General features: G+C 37.0%; 1 protein-coding gene and 1 pseudogene across 2 annotated transcripts in view; both read right to left on the reverse strand.

Annotated features, from left to right (window-relative positions):
• Positions 1-480: 480 nt before the first annotated feature.
• Positions 481-1575, reverse strand: LOC149253395 (uncharacterized). The gene is made up of 3 exons (XM_089454466.1): positions 1396-1575; positions 1119-1287; positions 481-866 (listed from the first exon to the last, which is right to left on the reverse strand). Exons 1-3 carry the CDS (start codon positions 1573-1575, stop codon positions 481-483), a joined length of 735 nt encoding a protein of 244 aa, XP_089310592.1.
• Positions 1576-8958: 7383 nt separating this feature from the next.
• The window catches only part of LOC149253396 (shikimate O-hydroxycinnamoyltransferase-like), a 47674-nt pseudogene continuing 29783 nt past the window's right edge, over positions 8959-26849 (reverse strand). Inside the window, exons 3-4 of the transcript XR_016265469.1 lie at positions 12097-12530; positions 8959-10060 (exon numbers count right to left, since the gene is read on the reverse strand). The product of XR_016265469.1 is annotated as a shikimate O-hydroxycinnamoyltransferase-like (transcript). The remainder of the gene's footprint in view (positions 10061-12096; positions 12531-26849) is intronic.

The following is a 26849-nucleotide window of genomic DNA, read 5'->3' on the forward strand; positions in this document are numbered from 1 at the left end:
ATGCGAATTCGACCAAGTGCAGGTAATCTTCCCACCTGGTTGGTTGTTGCATGACATATGCCCTCAACATGTCTTCCACCACCTGGTTCACCCGTTCTATTTGCCCATTTGTCTGAGGGTGATATGTTGTAATAAAATTCGGTTGAGTTCCCAGTTATGCAAACAATGTTTTCCAAAAGACCAATGTGACTTTTACATCACGGTCAGAGATTATTGTTTTTGGCAACCCATGCAACTTAAATATGTTTTGCATAAAAATATGAGCAATCTGCAGAGCTCTATAAGTAGATTGCACAGGGATAAAATGTGCTGATTTACTTATTTTTTCCACCACCACCATGATGGAGTCGTTATTTTTCCTTGTCTTGGGAAAACCTGTTATGAAGTCCATAGAAATGGTCTCCCACTTCCATTCTGGAATGGGTAACGGTTGCAATAGTCCTGCAGGGTGTTGGTGTTCTGCCTTGATTTGTTGACATTCTAAACAACGTGCCAAGCCACATCTCTCTTCATACCCGGCCAGTAATATTCTTTTCGGAGGGTAGTGAACATTTTCTGATATCCTGGGTGTCTAGCATAGTGGCTGATATGAAATTCATCTAAAATAAGGTTCTTGATGTTGTTCTGATTGGGCACATATAGCCTCTTCCTATAGTACAACATTCCAGCATCATCTACCCCATAATCTAGCTGATTTTCCTTGCTGGTTGGCTGTTGTACTTGTTGTTTTATCTTCTGGTATACAACGTCTTGCTCTGCTGCTTTTTTAATCATCTCATCGAAGGGGCTTTTCCATTCACTACAGGTAATTTCATATAAGCACTGTAATTTTTGACTCAACGCGTCTGCCACCCGATTCTCTTTCCCTTTCAAATGTTTGATTTCGAAGTCAAAACCACTTAGGAAATCCACCCACTGTGCTTGCCTGGCATTTAGAGTGGGCTGGCTAAAATAATTGGTCAGACTGTGGTGGTCTGTTAGCAATAAAAATTTTCTTCCCATAAGGTAGTGTCGCCACATCTTCAAAGCATGTATGACGACTGCCAATTCTAAGTCATAAGCGGAATATTTCTGCTCATGTTCTTTTAGTTTCCTTGACTCGTAAGCGATTACCTTACCTTCTTGCATCAACACGCCTCCGACGCCTTCCTTGCTTGCATCAGTGCACACCACATAATCCTTATTGGGGTCAGCTATGCTCAGAATGGGTGCGGTGGTGAGCAGATGCTTAAGCTGCTCAAAACTTGCTTGGCATTCTGGGGTCCACCTAAAAGCTCTTCCCTTTTTCTGTAAGGAAGTAATATGGTACGCTACTCTTGAGAATCCTTATACAAATCGCCGGTAATAACCAACTAGTCCCATGAAGGATCGGATGTCTGCCACATCCCTTGGTACACGCCACTCCATTATGGTCTTTATCTTTTCAGGGTCCACTGCGATCCCTTCTTTTGTGATTACATGCCCCAAATACTGTATTTCCTCCTTAAAGAAGTCACATTTGCTGAACTTGGCATATAGCTGGTGTTCTCGGAGGGTTTGTAGCACCAACCTAAGGTGCTCCTTATGTTCCTCCATGGTGCGAGAATATATAAGTATATCGTCAATAAAGATTAGCACAAATCGATCCAAATATTGATGAAATATGTTGTTCATTAAACACATAAAGGTTGCAGGGGCGTTAGTTAACCCAAAGGGTAGCACCACAAACTCATAATGCCCATACCTTGTTCTAAAAGTAGTCTTAGCTATATCCTCGTCCTTAATCCTGATTTGGTGATAACCCGATCGCAGATCGATCTTGGAAAATACTGTTGCTCCCTTTACTTGATCAAAAAGTTCATCGATCTGGGGTAAAGGATACTTATTTTTTATGGTCAATTTATTCAACTGATGGTAATCTATACACATACGAAGAGTCTCGTCCTTTTTCCTCACAAACAGTGCCGGAGCTCCCTAGGGAGACACACTAGGGCGAATGTAATTTTTGTCTAGCAATTCTTGCAATTGCATCTTTAACTCTGTCAACTCGGGTTTACTCATTCGATAAGGTGCTTGGGATACCGGGGCTGACCCTGGTACCAATTCAAAAGTAAAATCTATATCTCTTTTAGGGGGCAATCCGGGAATCTCCTCCGGAAACACATTTGCAAATTCTTGTATCACAGGATGTTGTTTAATCGGCTGTTTTATCTTTCGAGTTAGCATAGCCTACTTGAATGGCATACATCTGACACCCTTTTCTAATACATCTTGCCAACTGAGAGGCAATTATTGGCCGAATCTGCACAGGTCGCTTAATTCCCTGCATCTCTTGCTGTTTTCCAAGTTCATCCCTGTAATAGATGGTCTTGGTTTTACAGTTGACGAGGGACCAATGTTTTTCTAGCCAATCCATACCGATTAGAACGTCATATGAACCAAGGGGAAGCACATTTAAATCTGCTAACACTGGCTGTCCCGCTATCTTTAAAGGGCAGTCATTGACTTTTGCAAGCACTCATCTCTTGGCCCCTGTAGCCAGCTGTACTAGCCAAGGATTCTTGAATTTAATAGGTTGCAGTTTACAGTGCTCTACAACCTTAGGACTAATATAACTTAATGTGGCTCCAGGGTCAATTAAAACAGTTACAGTAAGGTCTGAGATTTTACCTTCGAATTCCACCATAGTCAGCTGGTACTCCGCCTGACAATCTTCTAGGGCAGCATTAATCCTTGGCAGACTATGTCCCACGTCACCGACCATTGATGCTTCATGGATCTGGGAAATCTGTTTGGTTCCCTTCCATTGCGGGCAGTTTTTGACGTAATGAGGTCCACCACACCCCCAACACTGCACGAGGGGCCTTGCTGTCCCTTTGTTGTCAAATTTTCCAGATGGCTCCCTGATCCTGGACTCGCCTGTTGGCTTTGACCTGAGGGGCCCTTTCTGTATATTTTTATTGTTTTTCCCTTTTGCCAAGCCCTTACTACCTCCCCTCGATTCCCTTTATTATTTCCAGCCAATCTGTTGTTCCTCCTATCAGTCCATCTTTTACCTGAAACTTCTCCCTTCTGTTTACTTTGTTGGTAACAAATTATGGCTTTGCGTATTGCTTCGTCCATTATTTTCGGATTGTCAAACTCAATCCTTTCCCTCATATTCGAGGGCAGGTTGCTGACAAACCTCTGTACTTTAGCCTTTTCCTCCCTAATATAAGGTACATAAAGAAGTAATGATGTAAACTGAGTAATAAATTCATCCATGGTCTGCTGTCCCAAACACAAGTCATGGAATTCCCTTGCCTTCTCGTCATAGAACTGTTTTTTCAGTTACCTTTCCTTGAAATATCTTTGAAATTTATCCCAGGTAATATTCTGTTCACTTACTCCTTTCACGATCTTGACTTCCTCCCACCACAGGGTGGCTTTCCCTTGTAATTGGAAAATGGCTAATCATGCTTTCAGGTTGTGATCATATTCATACAACTGGAAGTATTTGTTCATATTAATTAACCATGCCTCAGCTACTTCCTCTTGTTCTTTGTCAAAGTGTGGCGGTTTGATCTTGCGGAACTCCCCTTGCAACTCTGTCCGTTGTCTTTTTGATGTCTGCTATTCGGAAGCATTATCAGATCGTTCCTCCTAGTCTTCATCCCTTCCTTCTGACCCTTCTGGTTCTGTGTGGTGATTCTGTTCCTCCGACACTCTCTGCTGCTCAGCACTGGGATTCAACGGTTGTTGATTTTGTTTATCTGATAGGCTCTTTAGAATTCTTTCCTGCTCCATGGTTAATCTGGCATTATCCTCTCGTAATCAAGCCATTTCATTTTTCAGTTCCTGTACCGTCTCTAATATTGCAAGGTTCGTATTGCGAGTTTCCTCTCCAAGCTGTACCCATAATTCTGGGTTATCCCCAGGGCTTGTTGCAGATCCCTGGCCTGCTACAAACCTATGCGGAGCGCTGCCTGCCCTTCGCATGCTCACTATCTTCTATCTCTTTGTTGTTTCCTTTGCCTAAAAATGGAACCAAAAGAGAAGTTAACATATTAACTGTTTTCTGTAAATATAAGTAAAATTGCAACTGCAAAATTTATAATGGTTTTACTTCATTTATTTCCAATCAATTTTTTTTTTTTTTTCAAATTTGTTTTTGTTTTGTTCCGATGTTTGTCCCAAAGGCCACAGTTTTTGGAACTTGGCTCTGATACCACTTGTAACATCTCCACTCAATTTATTTTTTTACCACAACTATAATACATTCACCTCTTGGGATTTACGCGGTTGTAATTTCAATGAAACGTCAGCGTGTTAATGATCACCTTTACCGCTAAGGTTTGGTTACCAATTGGAGGTCCACGTGGCACACCTTTGTTTCCTAGTGTTTCATTTACCCTGTTGCCATCACGTGGCATGTTGTACTTACTGCAACTTTTATTAACTCCTCTACTCCGTCTGGTACGTGGCCTGAGCAGAGCTGTCCAGTCTCATCTATCTGTTTGGAAACCCCGCCCTAATCAACGGTGCACTATTCTCTCCGCAATCCAACAGTGGCGATCTCCTCAGGGTTTACCTCTTCTGTGGATTGCTATGAGCGTGACTCCATTTGGAGGGAAACTTCCGGCGGAACCTGCTCCAGTCCTGCTCATTCTTCAGCAGCTCTATTCTGTTGGAGCACAGAACCAGGTCACTACCGGTGTTACCGCTTCAGACTCAGCATTTGACAGCCATTATGACCTACAGGTAATTTTGAGCTATTGTTTTATTGTTGCATAAGTTCCTCCTTATGATGAAGTCGCTTATTGTAGCTCTAATCGTAATTTTCCCTTTGCGGGTTCATATGTTTCGCAGAATGATGGGAAGCTTACTCTTGGTTAATTCAGGAGGAGAGGAGCTCCTACGACATCGGCTTGACATCCTTTCCGGGTAAGATCCACCGTGGTTGAAGTGTTCCCTAGCTGGGATTTTAGTTCTGAACAGTATAATGACTCTGGCTCTTGCCAGTTCATACCTTAAGTTATTGTTTATATTGCATGTATGTCAACGTTCAAGGGTTTAGAGGGTATTCACCCTGATAGCTAGAATCGCCCTCAGATTACTCTTAATGGTCTTCTCTGTATGCTCCAGGGTTTCATGGCTTCTCACCCACAATGGTGTCGCCATCCCTGGTCTGGACAGTTCTTTTGCTAAGTTAAATATGTATAAAGGGGATTTATCGGCTGTAAGTCTGTTGTATATTTTCCGGTTATAATTCAACCGTCTGGTGCGACTACTCTAGTGGATGCTTGGTTAACTTTCCTTTATGCATTGAACGTTTATGAATATATACATGGGTCTCCGGATTTACTTCTCCTAATAATTGCTCCTATGTCTGTGTTCTGGTTATGTTGTTTGTGCACAGAGGGTTATAGTTATTTTCTGAAATGTGGCCTCGAGCCCTTTTGATCATTGTTGGTATTCTTGCTCTTCCTTTAATATCATATAATAATTTCTCATTAAACCCCCTCAGGGCCTTTCCTCTATCCACTAATCTCACTGTGAAATTATTCACGCTGCCAAGTTTTCTGGAACTGACACAGAGGGTTTCACCCTTGGAAGTTCCATATTGGCGAGAGAGGCTTTAATTTAAAAAAACTCGGCCGTGGAATTCCATTAGGTCCTCTCAGGGTTAATGTCCCGAATAACCTGGACGAGGTCGGGGTTTCTAAATTCTTATAATTGTGACCCTATACACGTGCACAGCTATTCTTTTTCAGTATTAACAGTTTTGGTATGTTGTTCTCAGCTCTTCCGTATCAAATTTTCATTTGCCTGTATTTTATCAGAAGCAAGAGTTGTATAATTTGGCCCTCGAGGCCTACTATTTGTTACCAATATGATTTTGTTGGCTTCTATGTATTTCGTTTACTTACAAGAAAGGTGCAGTGTGATGTATTACTGTTATTTCCTTCATATTTACCAGAACTGTTGCATTAACTCTTTTTACAACCCTTCAGCGTTTCGGATTGTCTTTTTCTATAGAATGGTACAACAATGTATATATATTGTTTTTCTTGTATGTGATGGCACTATACATTAACTTTCACCATTCTTTCAGAATTTCCAATAAACTGTTTTTTTTTTTTAAAGGAATGAAATAGAATTGTATGTTTTCCCATCATTTCTTGTATATGGTAATTCGGTGGCGTTAGCTCTTTTCAATTTTTCTCAGAATTTCAAATGGTCAATACCGAGTTTTTACCACCTCTAGTAAGAATTGTATTCATGGTGAAAGGTATTGAGGAACACAAAACAGATAAAATGGGCCAAATATGTCATAATCCAATCCATAGCAAAATAGTTCCTCTACAGGCAGATTTAGTTTCAACAGTCATTATTTTTCTACGCTTAAGAAATATCAATTTCTAAATAAATATGCATTTGGGTTTCTTCACAAGCATAATTATTGTAGTATCCTACTGAAAGAACCTTCTGTATACACCCTCACAACCACACAGTCAACATATCAACAATTCAACAGAGAGTATTTCATACCTGGTTACTTTAATTAAGTATCTTCACAGAAAGAGATCACCTCTGGATGTAGCTAGTCACACCACCCGACCATGAGATTGTCTTTCGAGACCAAATCTCCCCCCTAGCTCTCTTGCAGGATCACTATCCTCAGCAAGAACGATTGCACTCTGTGCTTGGCTATCTAGTCCTCACCAAACTTAGCCTTTTTCTTTTTCTGTCTGTCCCTACAGTGCAGATTTTTCCTCTACCCTCCTCCTTTTCTCTGGAAGCCCTTCCAGTTAGGGGAAGTATTTAGGGTTGCAACCACAACAACTGTCTTTTCCCAACTTCTTCCTCAAGAAGTTGCCAGCACATCAAGAAAACATTTTCTTACTCTTTTTTTTTTTAATTAATAAAAGGATTATTAAATTTCAAACGACTAATATTGTCATATTCAGTTTGTCTCTTATCGCAGTAAAATTAAATATTACATTTTCTCGAGGCATCATAGAATATTACTACGTTATATATATATATATATATATATATATATATATATATATATAATAATAATAAATAATTTAAACTATTTTTTATGATTTTTGTTTTATAATTTGGCAATATACGATGTGTGGTAAATGTCCTGATGTTTATATGGATTTACTGATGATTTAATCTATATGGCTAGGGTAGTAATTATCACTCATCAATCTATAAATTATAAATGAATTAGTTATAATTTTTTAAAATAAATAATATTAATAACAATTTAAACTATAATTATAATTTAGTTAATTTTTATGATTTTTTCTTTTCTTTTTAATTTGGCAATTTAAGATGTATCAAGAAGCAAATATTTTGATAACTATGGTTATTCACTCATAATTTAATTTATATAATTATATTAATTATTAATATATATCCATTAGTTTGTGTGGAATTTAGTATTTTCTAAATTTTATATAAGATTTAATATCCAATATTGTATTTATAAAAAATATATATATAAATATACCATAGTAATAATAATATCACACATTAAGACTCTCTCCAACTTAAACTCAACCCTACTTCAATAATTAAAGAAAACTAGAAACAAAACTTTAATAACCAATAATTATATAAAAATGATATAATAAAAAGAATAATATAATAAAAGGAAAGCATGTGATTGTTAAAGCATATCATGATATTGAGGCTTCTGTGATCCATATCAGGTTTATGAGAGTAGTCTTCTGTGAAAATCACATGATATTTGATTTGGGGACACGTTTCAAACCCACGAGTGTGGTTCATCATCAGGACGAGTTGAAGAACCAGATCATATCTGCATGTTAAATAGAGAGCAAGACTTCAAACAGTTAAATTTGACTGGGAAATGGCTATATTTGACTGACAACTAGCTTGTACTAACGACTACTACGAAAAACTATATCATGATATTCAACCAATCTTTACTATAAAATTTCACTTCCCTCATTAAACATAAATATTTAAATTATTTTCATTTTACATTTCCTCTATATACAAATTAATTTTTATATACCAATATATTAAATATAAAATCGGTTATACATCTCTAAAAAGATAATGGAGTTGTCTCTAATGTGACTTTTTGAGATTCCGGTGACGGAATCCGGCGGAAGAAATTGAGATGAAATCATGATTTGTTGCAGTTAAAATGGTTTTTTAACTGCATATTCGGATTCAGCACCCTGAAAAACCCCTGCGACGCTTTGATTGTGCAGAAACTAGCTATCAAACTTGCGATTCCAATAAATTGCTGCCGGATTTTCACTGGAAAAAACTGCCAGAAAGACTTTCAAAAAGTCGCGTTATAGACAACTGCAAAGATAATGAGTATCCTATTATTGCAAATATCATAAAAGTGTCCGTACAAACTTGTAAAACTTACCATAGTCTTTTGCTTAACTCCTGCCTGAGTGATACTTCGAATTTAGGTAACTTCGTAGATTTAAAATTTTGATCCATCGTATTAAATTTCATCATCCAAACTTTTATATGCGAATCTGGGCTGGATTTTGAAGTGACAAAGAGATGCTATCCAAAAATCTGAAGTTTAAAACATCAATCTTGGCTGTAGTTTGGATATGTTATTGGAAAAATAGATTGTAAATTATAAATGAAACCTTTAAAATTGTCATCCGCAAGAGCCAACCAGAAAAATCGCGACTCGACCTAGTTTTAAAAAGTACGTGAAAAGCCAATGAAGTGTAAAGACAAAACTACTCCAATATATATACATCTCACATTTAATAATGAAATTAAAAAATTCATTAAAAAATACAAATTAAAAGATATATTAGGTTTTTAAACCTTTGTTAAAATGAAATTTGACCTTCTCTGTGTATAGCCTGCGGGATCGTCAATGTCTCGTTAAAAACATCAAAATCTTGAATTTGTCCCATTTTTATTTCAATAACAATTGAGATCCTATTATTGCCAACTAATAATAATTTTTCAATCATTATAAAAACCCATACAACTTCTCAAAACAGACCATATGCTCTGCCCGGAATCTTATTACAATTGACAAACATCCATCTGCATCAAAATTTATAGAACGAATTCTCAAAGTAGACCATATGCTCTGCCTGCAATCTTATTACAATTGACATGCTTCCATCTTCCAATGAATATGGACTTTCTCTAACATTTTATTGTAATTCTAATGAAGTCATTATTAGAATTCATAGAACAATTTCTTAAAACTGTTCATCTGATCTCTCTGCAATTTTATTGCAACTGTCAAACTTCCATCATTGACAGGACTAGACAAAATGCAGATTGAGTTTTCAAAAGCAATGATGGCAGGACCCATATATATTGGCTTTCCCCAACCAAAGTCTGCATCATGAATAGGCAGTCGAGACCAGCTCGTGATGCAGAGATGAGGAGACCTGTATGTATGAGATCCTCGAACTAAAGCATTCAAATCATGTTGTGAATCCAAATAACCTAAAGCAGAACGCAAGTATTCATCGTCCATCCGGACCAAACCTTCATGAATGATACTTGCAGCATAATATAAAGGCTTTGAAGTCAGGTCCCCAACCAGAGCCATAGGCGAAGCTATAAAAATAGCATTTCCAAAATAATTTGGAGGAAGAGGTGGAACTAGCCGATTACGACTGTCTATAGGAACATACATTTTGCTTTCTTCATCTTCCCTCAGATTTCCAGCTTTACAAACACATCTCCAAATGTGGCCTGACAGCATTTCATAACTACTGTATTTTACTTGATTGCCATTCTCTGTGGCCTTGGCCTTAAGGCTGTCTAACTGGTGCTTTGTGATTTTGAAAATGCCAATTGAGTTCTGGTTATCATTCATTGCACCATTTTTGTCATTCAATGGTGAAGGTTGTTCATACTCTATATGATGAAACTTTGGACTGGCAATATTATCGGCTTGCAAAATACTTCTATCAAGATAGGGTTGAGTAATATCGGCTCCACGAGCTACAGCAGCCCAACTATTCATAAAATGTAAACCTGCAAATCCATCGCCCACAATGTGATTTATTCTCACACCTAGTGAAACTCCTCCACATTTGAAAAAGGTTACCTGGAAATCAATAAATTGTACATAATGTTATGAAATATACACATACTACCAGACGGAAAAATTCAATCTCATGCACTGTTAACATTGCTATGTACAAAGAATCAATATGAAAAGTCAACAGTCTTATACAATTGTCATATAAAAATTTATATAATTAATGTTTTCGGATTATGTTTTTACTGCTGGGATTTAAACACAAGAGTTTTTAAAGGCAGAAAAGTTAAATGGATTTTTATTTAGAGTAATTTTATAAATTTTTATGAGTTATCAGATTTATAAATAGTAAACGGGGTAAGTTAAGTTTAATTATTGAATATTAAGTCTTGAAGCTAATTACTCTTAAAATTATTATTAATTTTTTTTTATATTATAAAAAAATATAATTAAAATATAAAAAATAACATAATATTATATCTAAAATTTAATTTTAAATTATGTGGTAGAATAGTGACCTTTCTACTATCTCAAATAATCAAAATTATATTAATTTTGGACTATTATATCTAAAATTTAATTTTAAAATATGGGGTAGAATAGTGATTTTTCTAAGATTTTAAATAATGAAAATTATAATAATTTTGGATTATTAGTTTTACTGAAGTTAATTATTATGATTATAATTATAATAAATAAAGAATTTTTTTAAAAATATTATGTATTAAATATTATTAATTTAATAGAAAAAAAATTCAAACTTATTTTTAAATTAATAATCAAAACTTTTTTTAAATATAATTAATATAATAGATATGAAATCAATATAAATAATTAAAATTTACTAAAATATAAATTTATCTACTAAAGATTTTTCAAAACAAAAACAAAAAATCTAAATAAAATTATATATAAAAAATGATATTTCTAAATTTATATATATAGTTATTAACATTAACTACAACTTGTTTTTTTTTTTTCTAATTTCAAATATAGAACCAATTAAAAAATCTCTTATAGATTCAAGTTTCTGTTGTACAACTCTTTAAGAAAAGGTTTTCTTAATAAAGTGACCTGTGTTTAAATCTCACTAAACTGCTAAACCCCTACACTAAAATGACCTGTGTTCAAATCTCAATGAACTGCTAAACCCGTGCACTAGAAAACTGCATTTAACTTAAAAAAATATTGTTAAATCAATATACTTCTTAATTCCTAATTTAATTTGAATTAAAAAAAATTAAAATTACAATTTCTAATATTTATTTCTAAAATAAACCATCTTCCTCAATCATAAGATTGAATAGCACATATGAAAAACCAATTAAATTAGATGGAAAGATAATTCCTCTTTTCAAATGTACTCTATAACTTATAAAATTTGAACCGTGTTTAAAAATGATAATAATTAAAAATATATATAATATAATTTTTTATTTAATAAAAAAATAAAATAAATTTATCTTTAACTTAATTTTATATCTTACACTGGTCTGACCAACTTAACGAAAGATGAACCTATGGGATCTTATATAGCTCATACTTTTTACTCGTAACATTTGCAAGTCTCACCTCCTTTACGAGCTAAAATTTTATAGCTATAAACATTATCACAATAACAAGGAGAAGTCTTATTCTTAATTTTTATTTTAATAGTTATTTTAAGGTTTGTTGTAAATTTTGAGAATAAATAGCATTTTAATTTTTGTATTTAGGTTTTTGTGATTTAAAATGAATTAAGCAAAAAATTTTAGTAAAATAAAGGAATTTAATTGTCAGAGCTAGCTGTAAAACAATTGACTTTTTTAATAATAAAGAATCTAATTGCCCGAGTTAAGTGTGAAACAGTGAACTTTTCTAATCACTCTTAGATTTCAAGATATTTCCAAAACTTCTTTTATAATTCTCAGATTTCGAAATATTCTCAAAATACAGAGATGAAACAGTTAACTTCTCTCCTAATTCTCATACTCTGAAATATTCCCAAAATAAGACTTCTAATTCAGAAATTTTCCCAAAATACAATGCAATCGAGCTAGGATCCTAACCTATCAAATAAATTGGATTAAAAGAATAACTAGTTAAAGGAAGTATTAGTTTACCTGAACAAGGAGCAGAGGGTAGGTATGAATGTCTTCTGCAGTACAATTAAGGCGGGGAAGAAGCTGACAGAGCTCCGGACTGGGTGCAAAATCACCAAAATCGTCAATGGTAGAATCTGTTACAGCCTCAATAAGCTCACCTCCCTCACCGTTACAGATAATTTGCAGACGCCCATGCGCATCTTTTCCGAGTCTTCCTGCAATCGGATAGAAGGGCACCAGAACTTTGCTAAGTGCATCCTTAAGAATATCCATTGAAAACAACTGAGGTGCAGCAGTGCCAGTGGGCCTGTAGATATCTACAGTACTAGCATGCGTTCTCCCCACTACCAGATCCAGATTTGAAAGCCAAACATTCCCCGTGGAGTCGGTGCAGCGGGCAGCACCGTTTCACAGCTTTTCACTTCTATATTATTTGCAGGATACGACGTTCGCTATGAGGAAACAAGATGCAGGAAAAAGAAGGTATGGATTGATTTCAATAGGGAAGAAACTCCATATTTATAGAATACGGAGCGAAGATTAAGTCAGGTCCTTCATTTGACGATGAATTTTAATTATTTTCCGCAGGCACAGAGTCGCCATTAAATTATTTATAATGCCGAATGTCCCTTCACATTGTATTAACTAATCTAAAATAAAATATTTTATATAATTTTAAATATTTCATGGCTAATTATTTAATATTATAAAATTAATTGATATTTATAGATTAAAGTATAATTGATATTTATGGATTAAAGTAAAGTATTAATGAGTTAAATAGTTAATAGTTAAAATATATCATTAATAGTTTAATTAATGGTTATGGTTATAATGAGTTAGTGAATTTATAGTTAAAAAGTGTGTTGGTTACTAGATTAATGTTGATGAGATTTGTTTGGTTGGTTTCAAGGTATAAATTTGGCAGGTACTTTTTTCATTGTCAAATAATTTTTTTATACGGATTTTTTTTTTTTTTTTTTTTCTCATTACATAATATTCAGTTTTTAGTTTTATTCATTATTTAAATATTAAATTATATGTTTTTATTAATTTTTTATGAATATAAAATTAAATTTTTGGTAATATAATTTTTGTATTATAGTAATATTTTTTGGTAAAAATCATATAAAAGATATTCTTGTGGACTCGCTTCAAACTAGCTAGTGTGGTTCATTTTCAGCACAAGATGAAGTCGTTTCGATCCAACGAGTGTAGTTCATCTTCAGGACGAGATGAGGATAATAAAAAGATGTAGAAAACTGCTAACTAGCCATTAGTGAATAACAAGTAGTTTGACTAAGGGCATAAATTAGTAATAGGTTTTGACCAATTTTTATATTTTTATCTTAATATTTTTTTAATTAATGTTAAACCAACTAAGTAATATTATAGGTATAAATGTTTTATATTATTTTCGAAAGATGAAACATTGTGTATTCCCACTATCCAACTGACATATACATTATATGCTTTTATTAAAAAAAGTTATGAATATAAAACTAAATTTTCACTAATATATTTTTTGTATTTTATCTAAATATTTTCTTAATTAATATTTGACCATAAAATATACGTCAACTATACAATATTATAGGTATAAATGTTTTATGAAAGATCAAACATATAAAACAATATGTATTCACACTATCCAATTGGCATATACATTATATGTTTTTATTAAAAAGAATTATAAATATAAAACTATTTTTTTTGTTAATATAACTTTTGTATTTTATCTTAATATTTTTTTAATTAATGTTTGACCATAAAGTATATGTCAACCAAGTAATATTATAAAGATCAAACATATAAAACAATGTGTATTCCCACTATTGAACTCACCAATGATTTGAGGCATTTATGTATATTTATGTAATTTCAAAGATTTTACAAATCATGCTAAATAATTTTTGAAAAAATTTCTAGTAGTTTGGTGAGATCCATTAACCATAATATATTTTAAAGAGGAACAATCAATATTAGCTTTCAATGTTGTGAGTTGTATAGAAAAAGGAAATTACAAATAATAAAACAAGTTTGAACCTACTTTTAAATAAGAATTTGGCAGAATTTTAACATTTCAAATAATAATAATACATAGGGCACATTTTGAAGAATCCATAAACTTTTGAAAAGAAAAAGAATAAAGTTCTCCTTAGACATGTAACACCCAAAGAGCCCAAATACTATTGTGTTTAGCCTCGGGTATGAATGTACCAAACACATCATAGCTTCCATAACCACACATTCAGTATTTTCATATCACTAATGTGCCAACACTAAAGAAATTGCATACAACTCTTAAAATCAAATCAAAATATACTATTTCATTCCGATAAACAAGAAAAGTCAATTAATGTCTTATATAGAATATCAATGGTCCATGGGTGTAGCCCTGTTGTGTGAGTCTCAACATTTAAGCTTCAGGCTTAGCTGTTCATGCTTTAGGCTTTAAATGTGTACAATGTAGGATTGCATTGTGTGAGTGAACACACTAGCTAATTTTTCCTCATAAGTCCAAATATCTATTATCTATGAATCTATCCTTATCGTCATGTCTCAACACTACTGGGGCATTCTTTTCTTATCTTGAAGTATCATATTAAAGAATTAGTATTGTGGATTTCACGTAGTGGGATACTTATACTGGAGTTTCAACGAATTACTATTGTGTATGTCACATAGTAGGATAATTGTATTGGAATTTCAACAGTGATCTACTTATATTGGAGTTTCAACGAATCACACATAGTAGGATACTTATATTGGAATTTCAACCATGAATATGACTAATTTTTTTTATTTTTTCCTACAATTTTATTTGGAATTTCTTATATATATAAATGTGTGTATGTATGGTGTAAATTATAAAATCAACAATCAAATTGACAATTTGAAAATTAAAATGACTATCATGAGTGATTTGAATATTTGCATAATTATAGTATAGATATTATTGACTTGTATTATACAACAAAACGCGTCCTGACGATGAATTACACTGGATGGTTCAAAACGCGTTGACAAATGATATCTCATGTGATCTTCGCCGAAAAATCCTTTGTAAACTTGATATGGATCACAGAAGCCTAAACTCTACTAACAAATTCTTATTATATATATATATATATATATTTCATATTATTATCTATTTATTAAATATTGATAATTGAATAAAAAAAATTCAAAATAAATACACTAATCAACATCATAATAATAAATAAATAAAACTAAATTATAATAATACTTTAAAGTTCACATTATAAAAAATGAATTCGCTATGATTCACCATGATTGTCTTGTTTCCCTCAGTATAATGTTTAGTTAGTTTTATATTATAAGAATTAAAAATAAATAAAAATCTATAAAATAATTGAGATATATTTTGAGAGGATTTAAAAATTAAATTACGTATATATATTTTTGAAATTAATGGATAAATGTATTTTTGGAAAGAGTGAGTTTACTAGTTATGCGTAAGCTTTAGATTAAGATTTAATTCTTATTTTTAGGAGTTGGTTCTAATTCTCTTATTTGTTTGTAAAATATATATTCTTGATGTTTAGTGATGAATGTAGAGCGTTCTGTCAGAGGCAATCTTCAAGTGAAACCCCTCACTTGTGAGCTGCTCAGTTTGATGAATATATTATGTTTTCTATTTTTAACATGGTATCAGAGCTTCAAGGTTGACTGAGTCAAAGCGAGAATGCTTTGGTGATTGAGAGTGCCTAAGTGGTTGTATTGTGGCCCTGAGTGATACGAAAGAGGCTTGGTGGTGAGAAGGCAAAGTGGTGAAGTATAACACGAGATTTTTTGTTCTCTGACGATAATTGAAGCAACACTGGATTGATAGTTTGAAGTAGTGCTGACCTAGCTTTGGAGTAGCGCGGATTTGACCAGAAAAAGGGCGCAGTGATGAGTCGGCCAGTTGACTGCATGGTCGTCGTGGAGAGCTGCTGAGTAGTTGAGCAAGCGGTGCAACGTGGTCGAGAAGGGCAGGCCGATCGGTGGCAACTTGGCGCCGATTGTGTGGCCGAACTCTGCGTGCTGGTGGATTTGAAGGCACTATGTGGCCAAAATCTGCAGGGTGGTGTTGCTCGTGAGGAGAAAGCAGTGGAGTCATGTGTAGAGTGACAGCGGTGGCAGCACTCAAAAGGTGACCTGTGTAGAGCGGCGACTTGTGGCACTGGGGTTCAAGTCTTTGCCGATCGAGGTGGCAGCATTGGAAGGTGTTGCAGCTCGTCGTTCTCAGGTTTGATTCCGATGGAGATCTCGTGAGGAGCTATGTAACGTCGGAGTTTGGTAATTGCAGCAGTGGAGGCCGATCTGCCATATGTCTAGTCAAGCGTTGTGAAGTCAGGTGTGGAGGCTATTGTGACCTCTACGCTGCTGTGGCAACCAGAGGTCGAGTTAGTGACAGCAGAGGTCGAGCTGGTGATGCAGCCAAAGGTCAAGCGGTGGTTGATATCCATAGATACAGAGCTGCCTTGCATATCACAACACTTCGTCCACCCAAATCGAAATCCTAAGAATCATTTCCTTTTGCTGCTAAAAAATGACATGATCCGGGCATCAATGGTCATTTTCTCTACTAAAAATTGATATGCATGTTGTTGATCTCGCCCTCCAGGTTTAGCGCTAGAAATTCCATGTTGCAGATCTCGCATTTGGGGTTTATCAGTTGGAATCGGTGCGCAGACTAATCGAATTGATTAGATCTTTGTTTGTGCATGGATCTAGTTGACATAGTAGCGCGAGGAGGGTCGAGTTGGCGTGGGTGGGCCGACCTGATTTGAGGTAGGGGGCATGATTTGTCAATTGTAGCAGAAGCGGGGCAGTCGATCAAGATCTGCTGCGATTTTGTGCTGAGGAGGAGCAGAGAACTCGAGAGAACGGGTCATGGTGTTTATTGACTTGTGCAGGCGCAATTAAAAAAAATGGGGACACTTATGGGGAGGAGCGACTGCAAGTATTTCTGATTTTGGTAATATTTCTCCTTTGAATATTTTGAAATGGGTTATAATATTTTTAGAGGAAAGTGTTTGGGCCCATTTAAAAAGGGGGTCATCTTTTTTAAAGAGGGTTTCTATATCCTTAAAAAGGATTTGTTTTTTGAGCATCCATTTGAAGGAGTTATTTTTTTAAGAGAGAGCACCATTTCTTTTTGAGATTGTTCCAAGAGATAGATCCATTTTTTAATTGCTAGAGGTCTAAAGTTTTTCTTTGAGGTAGAATTGTTAAGATGAATAACCAGATGGCAGGGGCATATCTAAATGGGAGAAATAAGCTCGACAGACCTAATTATTCTAATTGGAAGTTTAAGTTGACGACTCTTCTTGAGGGGCAAAACACATGGGCGATTGCAAGCAGTGATGAGTTGAAGCCGACCATAGCTACAACAATCCAAGACTAGGAAAATAGGAGAACGAAGCAAAAGTGTTGTTAAAATTTTCAATGAAAGATTGTATTATCCCTCACATCCAAGAATGTAAATCTGCAAACGACATTTGGACAACTCTCCAGGACCTGTACGAGATTAGAAACAAAAATCGCCTAGGGTTTCTAAAGAGTGAGATTTAATCCATTAAAATGGAGGAGAATGAATCAGTGGTTGCTCTCATCTCTCAAATTAGGGAGCTCAGAGATAAGCTGGGTGACATAAGGGAGACAATGTCAAACACTGATATCATCATGATTACCATGAATGGTATGACTGATCACTATCATATGTTTGTCACAAGCTTGAATGTGAGAGATAAAGCCCCCAAATTTGAAGAATTAACAAGGATCCTAATGCAAGAAGAAGTAAGACATATGACTCTGAATCCCTAGAGTTCAGATCTTGCTCTAATGGCGAAGAAGAAGCCTTTCAGAGGGAAGGCAAGTGCACAATATAAAGGCAGAGGTACACCACAAAGAAAAGCACCTTAAGGTATGTCTTCAAATAGAAGTGATTTAAGACCCAAATGTTTTCACTGTGGTAGAGTTGGTCACATTGCTACAAATTGCCATAAGAAGAAGCTTGATGAAGGTTAACATAGATATAAGAAGAATGCATGACACTTTGTTGATGAAGATCATAATAAGAATCTCAATTTGTTTGTATCTAATTCTGTGTTTTCTATTGAGGATGATGAAGAAGAAACTTGGTATGTGGACTCAGGAGCTTCCACTCACATGACAGGTAACAAACATTGGTTTGAGAATTTTAAAGAAACCAGCAGTGGAGAAAACATCTACCTTGGTGAAGATAGAGGGTAAAAAATCAAATGATCCAGGTGGATATTTGTAACCAGCTGCCTATTCCACCTAGACCCCCCAATCACTTTCATTTGTTTCTTCATTCATTTTCGCATTTACTATTTTTAGCAGTTTTGACCCCCTAAACGATGTTTTTCTTGGGTCTGTCATGGTCCCATTTCCATAGGCATGGTCCTATGCTGAAACATGTAATAATTGGAGACACATTTCCAACAAGGTATCGTACACACCAAATCGAGATAATATGACCAAGTTACAACCCTGGGAAGTTGGTTGCCGAGCTAACCCGAACGGGGGCCGACAAACTCTTGGTGCTACATCTCTTGGGGTTAAGGTTTTGGTCATTTAAGGTTTTCTCATGTTTTCCAATAATAAATAGGCCCTTGAGACTCATTGTGACACATTTTAGTGGTATGTAGCTGCCACATCTCTTCTCAGAGATAAGCTACCATCGCCCGAGCTATCTTATTTCCATTTTGTTTGTAAGCATAGTTCCATATTTATCTATTAATGAAATGAAGTGTTTTTCTACTGCATCTCTATGTTTATGATTATATATGTAAGTTGTTGCATTCCTATTTAAGTTCGGACCAGTGGTATCAGAGTGGTTTACTCTTTCTCTATTTTTCTTTGCATGTCCCCAATGAGGTCACGGTATAAGGAGTTAGGGCTTGATCTGGTTGAACCATTGCAAGACCAGCCTTATAGAACTCGACGAATTCACATGGAGAAAGATAAGAAAGATGAGGGGGCAAGATATCCTTTCAAAATGTTTCTCAAAGAAGTCCTCGAGTGACAGAGAGATGCGATGATGGATAAATTTTCCTAGATCCTTCGACGATTACCCTCAAGTGATGCATCTTCATCCAACAACCACTTTGGAGGCACCACTCCTTTTAAGGTAAAAGTTAGCTTCAATATTCCCGTATTTGAAGGCCTGATAGATGCAAACGTCCTAGATATATGGTTAAATTTGTTGGAAGGATATTTTTCAGTTCATGACTTTTCCAATTGGGAAAAGATTACTTTTGCACTTCTCAAAGCTGCCCCACACATCAAGGACTAGTGGGAAACCTACTGTAAACAAAAGGACGAGAGTGAACCCTTGCTATTTTTAGTCACACCCACTTGGAATTCATTCCGAGACACCATCAAGGAGCAATATTACCCTGTCAGGAGCTATGAAGATAAATACATAAAGTGGATCACGCTACGACAGGGAAGGGACGAAGATGTGTCATAGTTCACAAATATTTTCCATACCATTCACATGAAGCTGGGCAAGAAGAAGGTTGTGGCCATGGCTTCTAGGTAGGGCTGCTCTACACAACAACAACAGATGGACAAGTTCGTGGAGGAGTATAAGGATATTTTTGCCTCACCCACAGGGGTACCTTTGCACTATCAGGTCAAGCACTCCATCAATCTGACCCCGGACACATCGCTGCCTAATGGACCGATCTATCAACCCTCTGTCCTAGAGAACGATGAGATAAAGAGGCATATTCAAGAACTATTACAGAAAGGGCACATCAATCCAAGCTCATCACCTTGTGGGAGCCTGATTGTATTGGTATAGAAGAAGGATGGGACCTGAAGGATCTGTATTGACTATCAGGCACTGAACAAGATCACTGTCTAAAATAGGTACCCAATCCCGTAGATTGATGACCTTCTGGACTAGCTCAAAGGGGCCAAATATTTCAGCAATATTGACTTGAAGTCAGGTTATCACCAGGTGCTTATCGAACCCTTCAATGTGTGGAAGACTACCTTCAAATCTGAGGAGGTCCTTTTCGAATGGTTGGTCATGCAGCTCAGATTGACGAACACCCCTCCACCCTTCATGAGATTGATGGACGACATCTTGTGACCCTTCACCAATGCATTCGTGATGGTGTGTTTGGGTGACATTTTGATCTTTAGTAAGAGTTGGGAAGAGCACCTTCACCATATTTGATAGGTCCTTCATACCCTGCAACAACACAAGTTGTGTGCTAACTTGGAGAAATGCACCTTTGGCCTGACCCACGTTCAATATTTGGGATACATCATTGATGAGCAGGGTGTACATGTGGAACCATCCAAGATACAAGTCATTCGGGATTGGCCAATCCCAACCACTCTAACAAAGCTCCGCAGTGTTTGGGTCTTGCTAATTTCTACTATGGGTTTGTGTTGGGGTTCTCTCATATCACTTGGCCTTTAAGTCAAGTCACCAATGGCAGAGCAGAAGAAAAGCATTTTTGGTCGGACACCCAATAAAAAACATTATCTGAGTTTAAGAATCACCTTTGTGCTGCACTATTGAGATTGAGACAGATGCCTCTAAATATGCTATTGGTATGGTTCTTACTCAACATGGGCATCAAGTGGCTTACCAAAGTGAGACACTTTCAAACACAGCTTGAAAGTACCCCACTTACGACAACGAAATTTATTCCATTGTGTAGGCCTATCGTCAATGGAAGCATTACATTCTGGGGAAGGAAATGGTCATCCACATAGACCACCGACCTCTACAGTTCATACAGAGATAGGGGAAGTTACAGAACAATCATCATAAAAATTGGTCCACCTATCTGCAACAATTCCATTTTAACAAGTATAAGAAGGGCAACACCAATAACGTTTTTGATTGCCTCAGTCAACCACTAGTCATGGCGTTGATCACTGTGCTTGACTCCTGTGGGCATGAGACATCGAGACGGCTACAATTTACAAGAGTGATCCAGAATTTGGCAACATATATGAGACACTTCTGGAAGGGAAGCAAGTTCCAAATTTTCACCTTCAGGATGCATTGTTATGCCACCTGGGAAACAATCTATATTCCTTCAACTGAGCGTGCCAAGATGATTTGGGAGGCGCACTATAATTGGGTCACTGGATATTTCACAGTAGAGAAAATAGTGGTGGTATTGTAGAAGTATTTTTATTGGCCGAAACTTCATCACGTTGTTGGGAAGTAAATTATGTCCTACACCACCTGCGCCATTGCCAAACAAACCATCAAGAATCAAAGCTTGTATACTCCTCTACCTACTCCTAGCCGGCCTCAGGAATCTATCTCCATGGATTACATGTTGGGCCTTCTTCTAAGCACGACAATGATTATGTTTTCATGGTCATGGACAAATTCTCTATGATAGCCATCATGGTGTCCAGCAAGAAGAGTATCACAACAAAGGCCACTGCTAAGCTCTTCTTTGAGCGAATCTGGGTACACTTTGGGATCCCACAGTTCATTGTCTCAGATTAGAACAACAGATTCTTGAGTGTATTTTGGTCAAGTCTCTAGTCGATGTTGGATACAAAACTTACTAAGTCCACGACTTTCCATCCCTAAACTGATGGCCAAACAGAGGTTGTCAACAAGATGATCGTACACATTATACACATGTACAACTCGAAGCATCCATGCATGTGGGAGAAAATTCTCCCCTATGTCCAAAACAACTACAATAGAGCTCTCCATAACGCAACAGGCCACAACCCCTTTTAGGTATGGCTAGAATTTCAGCCATTATGCCCCATTGATGTGTCGATACCATTTGCAGCCACTCAAGTATATTAGTCTCATGTTCAGTCTAAAGCTGAAAGTACTAACAACTTCCTTGAGTGCATTCAACACATCGCTAACAGGTCCATGATATATTGGATAGAGCCAATGCTAAGTACAAGCAACGCCATGATCCACATCAAGTGTTGTACAAGTTCCAGGTGGGCGACAAAATTTGGCTACATTTGTAGAAGGAGCGCCTTGCTGAACCCCACCACAGGCTTCACCTGCTCTGATATGGACAATACACCATCACCAAGGCCATCAGTGACAATTCCTTCAAGCTTAGCATCCCACCATTCCTTGGTCTGCACCTTCGGCCATACTTTCCACCATTGTTGGACACATGTGACATTGTAGAACAACTCACACCAACATAACTCAACCTGGACTACATGGAATAGGCCACAATTGATTAGATCATGGACACGCATATTAAGAACACTTGCCAATAGAGGATACAGTTATATCAAGTTGTCAAAGAAGGCCAACTCCTTCATTAGGGCAAGTGGTTCACGAGAGACCAGTTCCAACAGAAATTTCCTCACCTCATGGAGGCTCTACACACAATGGGGAACATTGCTTCTGAAGTGGGCAAAAATGATCCAAGTGGATATTGGTGGCCACCTACCTATTCTACCTAGACCCCCTAGTCAGTTTCATATGTTTCCTTGTTCATTTCAACATTTACTAGTTTTAGCATTCCTTCGGGTCCTGAACTTCCGGAGCAGTTTTGACCCCCTAAATGACATTTTTTTGGGGTCCATGGTAGGCCCATGGTTGTAGGCATGGGCCTGCGGAGAAACATGTAGTAATTGGCGATAAATTTCCAACAGGGTATCATACACACCAAACAAAGATAATATGACGAAGTTATGACCTTGGTTTTGAAATGTGGCAACAAGAATATTCCAATTTTAATTTGTCCTTGAATTAAAATTGAGAATTAAAATTCGAATTTAGTCTCACCAATTGTTTTAAAAATAATTAATTAATTCATATTGAGTTAATCAGTTGGAGAAATTCAAACATGAAGTCTTTGTGAAGTCATGCAACAGTTATCCCTTTGATTGAGGAAGTTATCACTTAATTAAGGAGATAAGGATGAGTTGTATTTGAGTTGTAACTAGTTAGCTCAGTTAACTGAGTTATGTCCAGTTAAATTAGTTCCAAACAGTTTGAGGAACTAATTGTGAGTTTAGTCAATTAATGCATGCATGCATGAAACTAGTGTACTCCAGATAACTAAATATTCTCCAATAAATAACTCATGCATGTTAGTTCAAACAAAGACCTAGTTGAGATTAAAGGCAGGGACAATGTACTATCAGTTGCTAGAATTTTCCTATAAGAAAGTCTCTTGCACGTAGAAGGAACTCATTCCTTGAGATTTGCGCAGTTTTACAATGTGTTGGAGCAGTGTGTGAGATCAGTGTCACACAAGCTTACAATAGGAGCACCCAGGGAAAATAGTGCAAGGAAATAGGAGGCTTGGAGGATAGAGGGAAAGGCATATGAGTTGTCTAGTCTATCTATGAGCAGAGAGAGGGATTATGATGAGAGATGGATAGATGTGAGAGATAAAGCTTTGTGTAATCCCGAGATATTTCCACTTGTATGATAATATAGATAGCGGGGTTTTAGCTGAGGCTTTCCCTAGAGTATTCTTTTGTGTTTCATGTGTGATTGATTCTTCTTCTCTATTATATGTATTATGTTGGATCTTGCTCAAACCGATTAAGCTTCCGCAAGTTTGATTGTAGAAGTAGATTAAGTATTTTGCTTTAGTCTATTGCATAATTAGGTCAATATATAGTGAGAATTTCTACATGGTATCGGAGCAAAGGTGATCAGAGCTATGAAAATCATACTGAGAAGGGAAAAGTCGAAGTTTGAAGTTCTTGATTGTAGGTACAAAATCGAATTCTTATCACACCTCAAAGTTCACCAATGGCGTTCAATGGCTTGAGACTCGAGTATGCACTAGATGACAGCTTGCATTACATAGAATGGAAGGATCACATGGAAGCAATATTAGAAGACAATGGTTTAAAGGATTTCATTGATCAAGAAATCCCTAATCCAGCTGCAGCTAATGCACAAGAATTGGTGGAATGGAAGAAGTGTGTGGCGAAGGTAAGGAGGATTCTTCTGGAGGGAGTTCAAGACCATATTGTCTCTAGTCTCCATGGGAGGGAGACTCTGTTTTCAATGTGGAAGACATTGAAGGACCTATATCAGAACAATAGCGGCTAGAGGAAACTGGCACTCAAGGATAAGCTTTGGAAAATCAAGTGTGAAAAGGGAAACACTATTTCTACATATCTGAACAAGCTCACCACCTGCAGAGATGAGCTTGGTAGTGTGGGAATAACAAAAGTCGATGATGATATGGTGAGTCTTGCTCTCCTCGGTCTTCCTAAGAGCTGGCATAGCTACCAGGACTCAGTGAATGGAAGAGAGAAACTACCGGATTGGGAACAACTATGGTCGGATTTGATGCAGGAGGAGATCAGGAGGAGCACCAGAGATGGTTCTTCATCTAAACATGATGATGAAGAAAATCTAACCTTAGCAAGTAAGGCAAGGAAAGGGAAAGGGAAGGCTTCCCATTCCGTTCTTCTCATGGTGGGAAGAAGATTGACAAATCTAAAGTGAGATGCTTTAATTGTCATGAGGTGGGCCATTATGCAACTAATTATCCATTGAAGAAATCCAAGAAGGGATCCTCCAAAGGATCACAAGGTGAGGCACTGGCCTCTCAGTTCGAATTGGATTTTACCCTCATCACATGCATGGTTTCATCGATGGTGGGTTGTATTTGGTACCTGGACAGTGGAGCCTCATTGCACATGACCAGTGATAAGAGTTTATTCAGTACCTTGGAGGAGAAAGACCTCAAGATGCGCATAGATATGGACAATGATGGAATGTATCGTGTTTCAGGTGAAGGCATGGTTGTGTTTAAGAGGGAGCATGGAGCTCCTCTCACCCTGATTGATGTAAAGTATGTGCATGGACTGAAGAAAAACTTGGTATCCATCGCGATGTTAGAAGACAAAGGCTATGATGTAGTCTTCAGTAAAGGAAAGGAATTCCTGAGATACATAGCCATGGGTCAGACCAAGAGGATTGGGATTCGAGTGAAGAATCTCTACAACCTAGAGGTAGATGACTGTGTTGCATTGAGTTCGAAAGCAGAATTAGTGCAAAGCCAATACATTGGCAAGTTATGGCATAGGTGGTTGGGCCACTTGCATAATGGGGCCTTGAAGATAATGCAGAAAATTTCTACCGGACTTCCCAAAGGTAAACTTGAGCAAGTGGACAAATGCAAAGGTTATACCTTGGGAAATTACACCAAATCTTCCTTTCATGATCGAGATAGTTGAGCTGAAGAAATCCTGGAGTGAGTTCATATAGATGTGTGTGGACCATTCTTGATAGCCTCCACCGCGAAACAAATGTATTATGTGATTTTCATTGATGATTTTTCTCGTAAATGTTGGATCTATTTCTTGCGAAAGAAGGATCAAACCTTCTCAAAGTTTTGTGAGTTCAAAGCTTTGGTTGAGAAAGAATCAGGGAAGAAGATCAGGGCCTTGAGAAGGGATAATGATGGAGAGTATGTCTCTCAAGAGTTTAAGGACTTATGTGCAGTGGAAGGGATTAAACGGGAGTTGATAGCACCTCATAACCCACAACAGAATGGGGTGGTGGAGAGGAAGAACAGAACAATTGTGGGGGCAGCTCGGGTGATGCTGCATGACCAAGGCCTACCACTTCATTTGTGGTTTCAGGCATGCAACACAGTAGTCTATTTGCATAATAGAAGCCCACATCACATATGTGGTATGAAGACACCAGAGGAAGCTTTCTCCAAGAAGAGACTAGATGTGGGTCACTTCAGGATCTTTGGCTCATCGATATATTGCCATGTGACCAAGGATTCCTAGAAGAAACTTGAGCTAACAACTGAATTGGGGATACTTGTGGGGTACACTGATACACCTCATAACTATTGGGTGTACTTGCCTACCAGTTGAAGGACAATGGTTCGCAAAGATCTTAAGTTAGATGAGCAGAAGGCCATGCGAGTTTCCCTTGAGAGGGAGCTCCAAATACAAGCTGTGGAGGAACTTTTGGTTCCTAAGAAGGAGGATCCTCAGATTGATGTGGAGCAGCCACATGCAGAGGTTCCAGGAGTGGAGACATCCACTCAAGCAGAGTCTTCTAGAGATGGGCAGAAGCACACGAGAGAAGCTGACAGATTGTTGTCAGATGTGAGAGAGAATGTGGGAGAACCATCTTCTCATCGCAGATAGAGGAGGTCACCTGATAGGTACACTAGATACATGGCCCTTGTTGGGGCATGTGTTGAGACTGAGCCATCTTCCTTTGAGGAAGCAGTATAGCAACCGATTTGGGTTGATGCTGTGGTGGAGGAGTATGAATCCATAGTTCGGAACAGTGTTTGGGATGTTGTTACAAGATCAGAGAATAAGTCAGTTGTGAGTTCCCATTGGCTTTACAAGGTAAAGCAAGCTGTTGATGGTAGTGTGGAGAAACATAAGGCAAGATTTGTTTCCCGTGGTTTCTCACAAGTCGAGGGAATCGACTATGATGATACCTTTTCTCCTATAGCAAGGTATCCATCTATCATATCAACATAGATGGGTTGGAATATCCATTAGATGGATGCGAATATTGCATTCCTCAATGGCAAGATTGAGGAGGAGGTGTACATAGAGCAGCCGAAAGGTTTTTAGACCTTCGATCGTGAGTCACATATGTGCCAACTCAAGAGAGATTTGTACGGGCTGAAGCAAGCACCTCATGCTTGGTACACCAAGATCGACAACTACTTCACCGGGTTGGGCTTCACTAAGAGTGAAGCGGATGCGAACCTATACAACATCATGGTAGAAGGTAAGTAGTTGATCAT

This window comes from Pinus tabuliformis, chromosome 7, assembly GCF_031772625.1.
Source record: "Pinus tabuliformis cultivar Carrire ecotype Pingquan chromosome 7, CPIR1, whole genome shotgun sequence".
Classification (NCBI taxonomy): Eukaryota; Viridiplantae; Streptophyta; class Pinopsida; order Pinales; family Pinaceae; genus Pinus; species Pinus tabuliformis.

Bases quoted from the DNA above. Each gene is read 5' to 3' on its own strand.
- LOC149253395 (XM_089454466.1), bottom strand. From the start codon at position 1,575: ATGGAGGAACATAAGGAGCACCTTAGGTTGGTGCTACAAACCCTCCGA. The intron at 1,288-1,395 runs GTACCAAGGGAT...ACTTCCTTACAG, and splicing joins AGACCATAATGGAGTGGCGT to AAAAAGGGAAGAGCTTTTAG. The intron at 867-1,118 runs GTAAGGTAATCG...AACATTTGAAAG, and splicing joins AGGCGTGTTGATGCAAGAAG to GGAAAGAGAATCGGGTGGCA.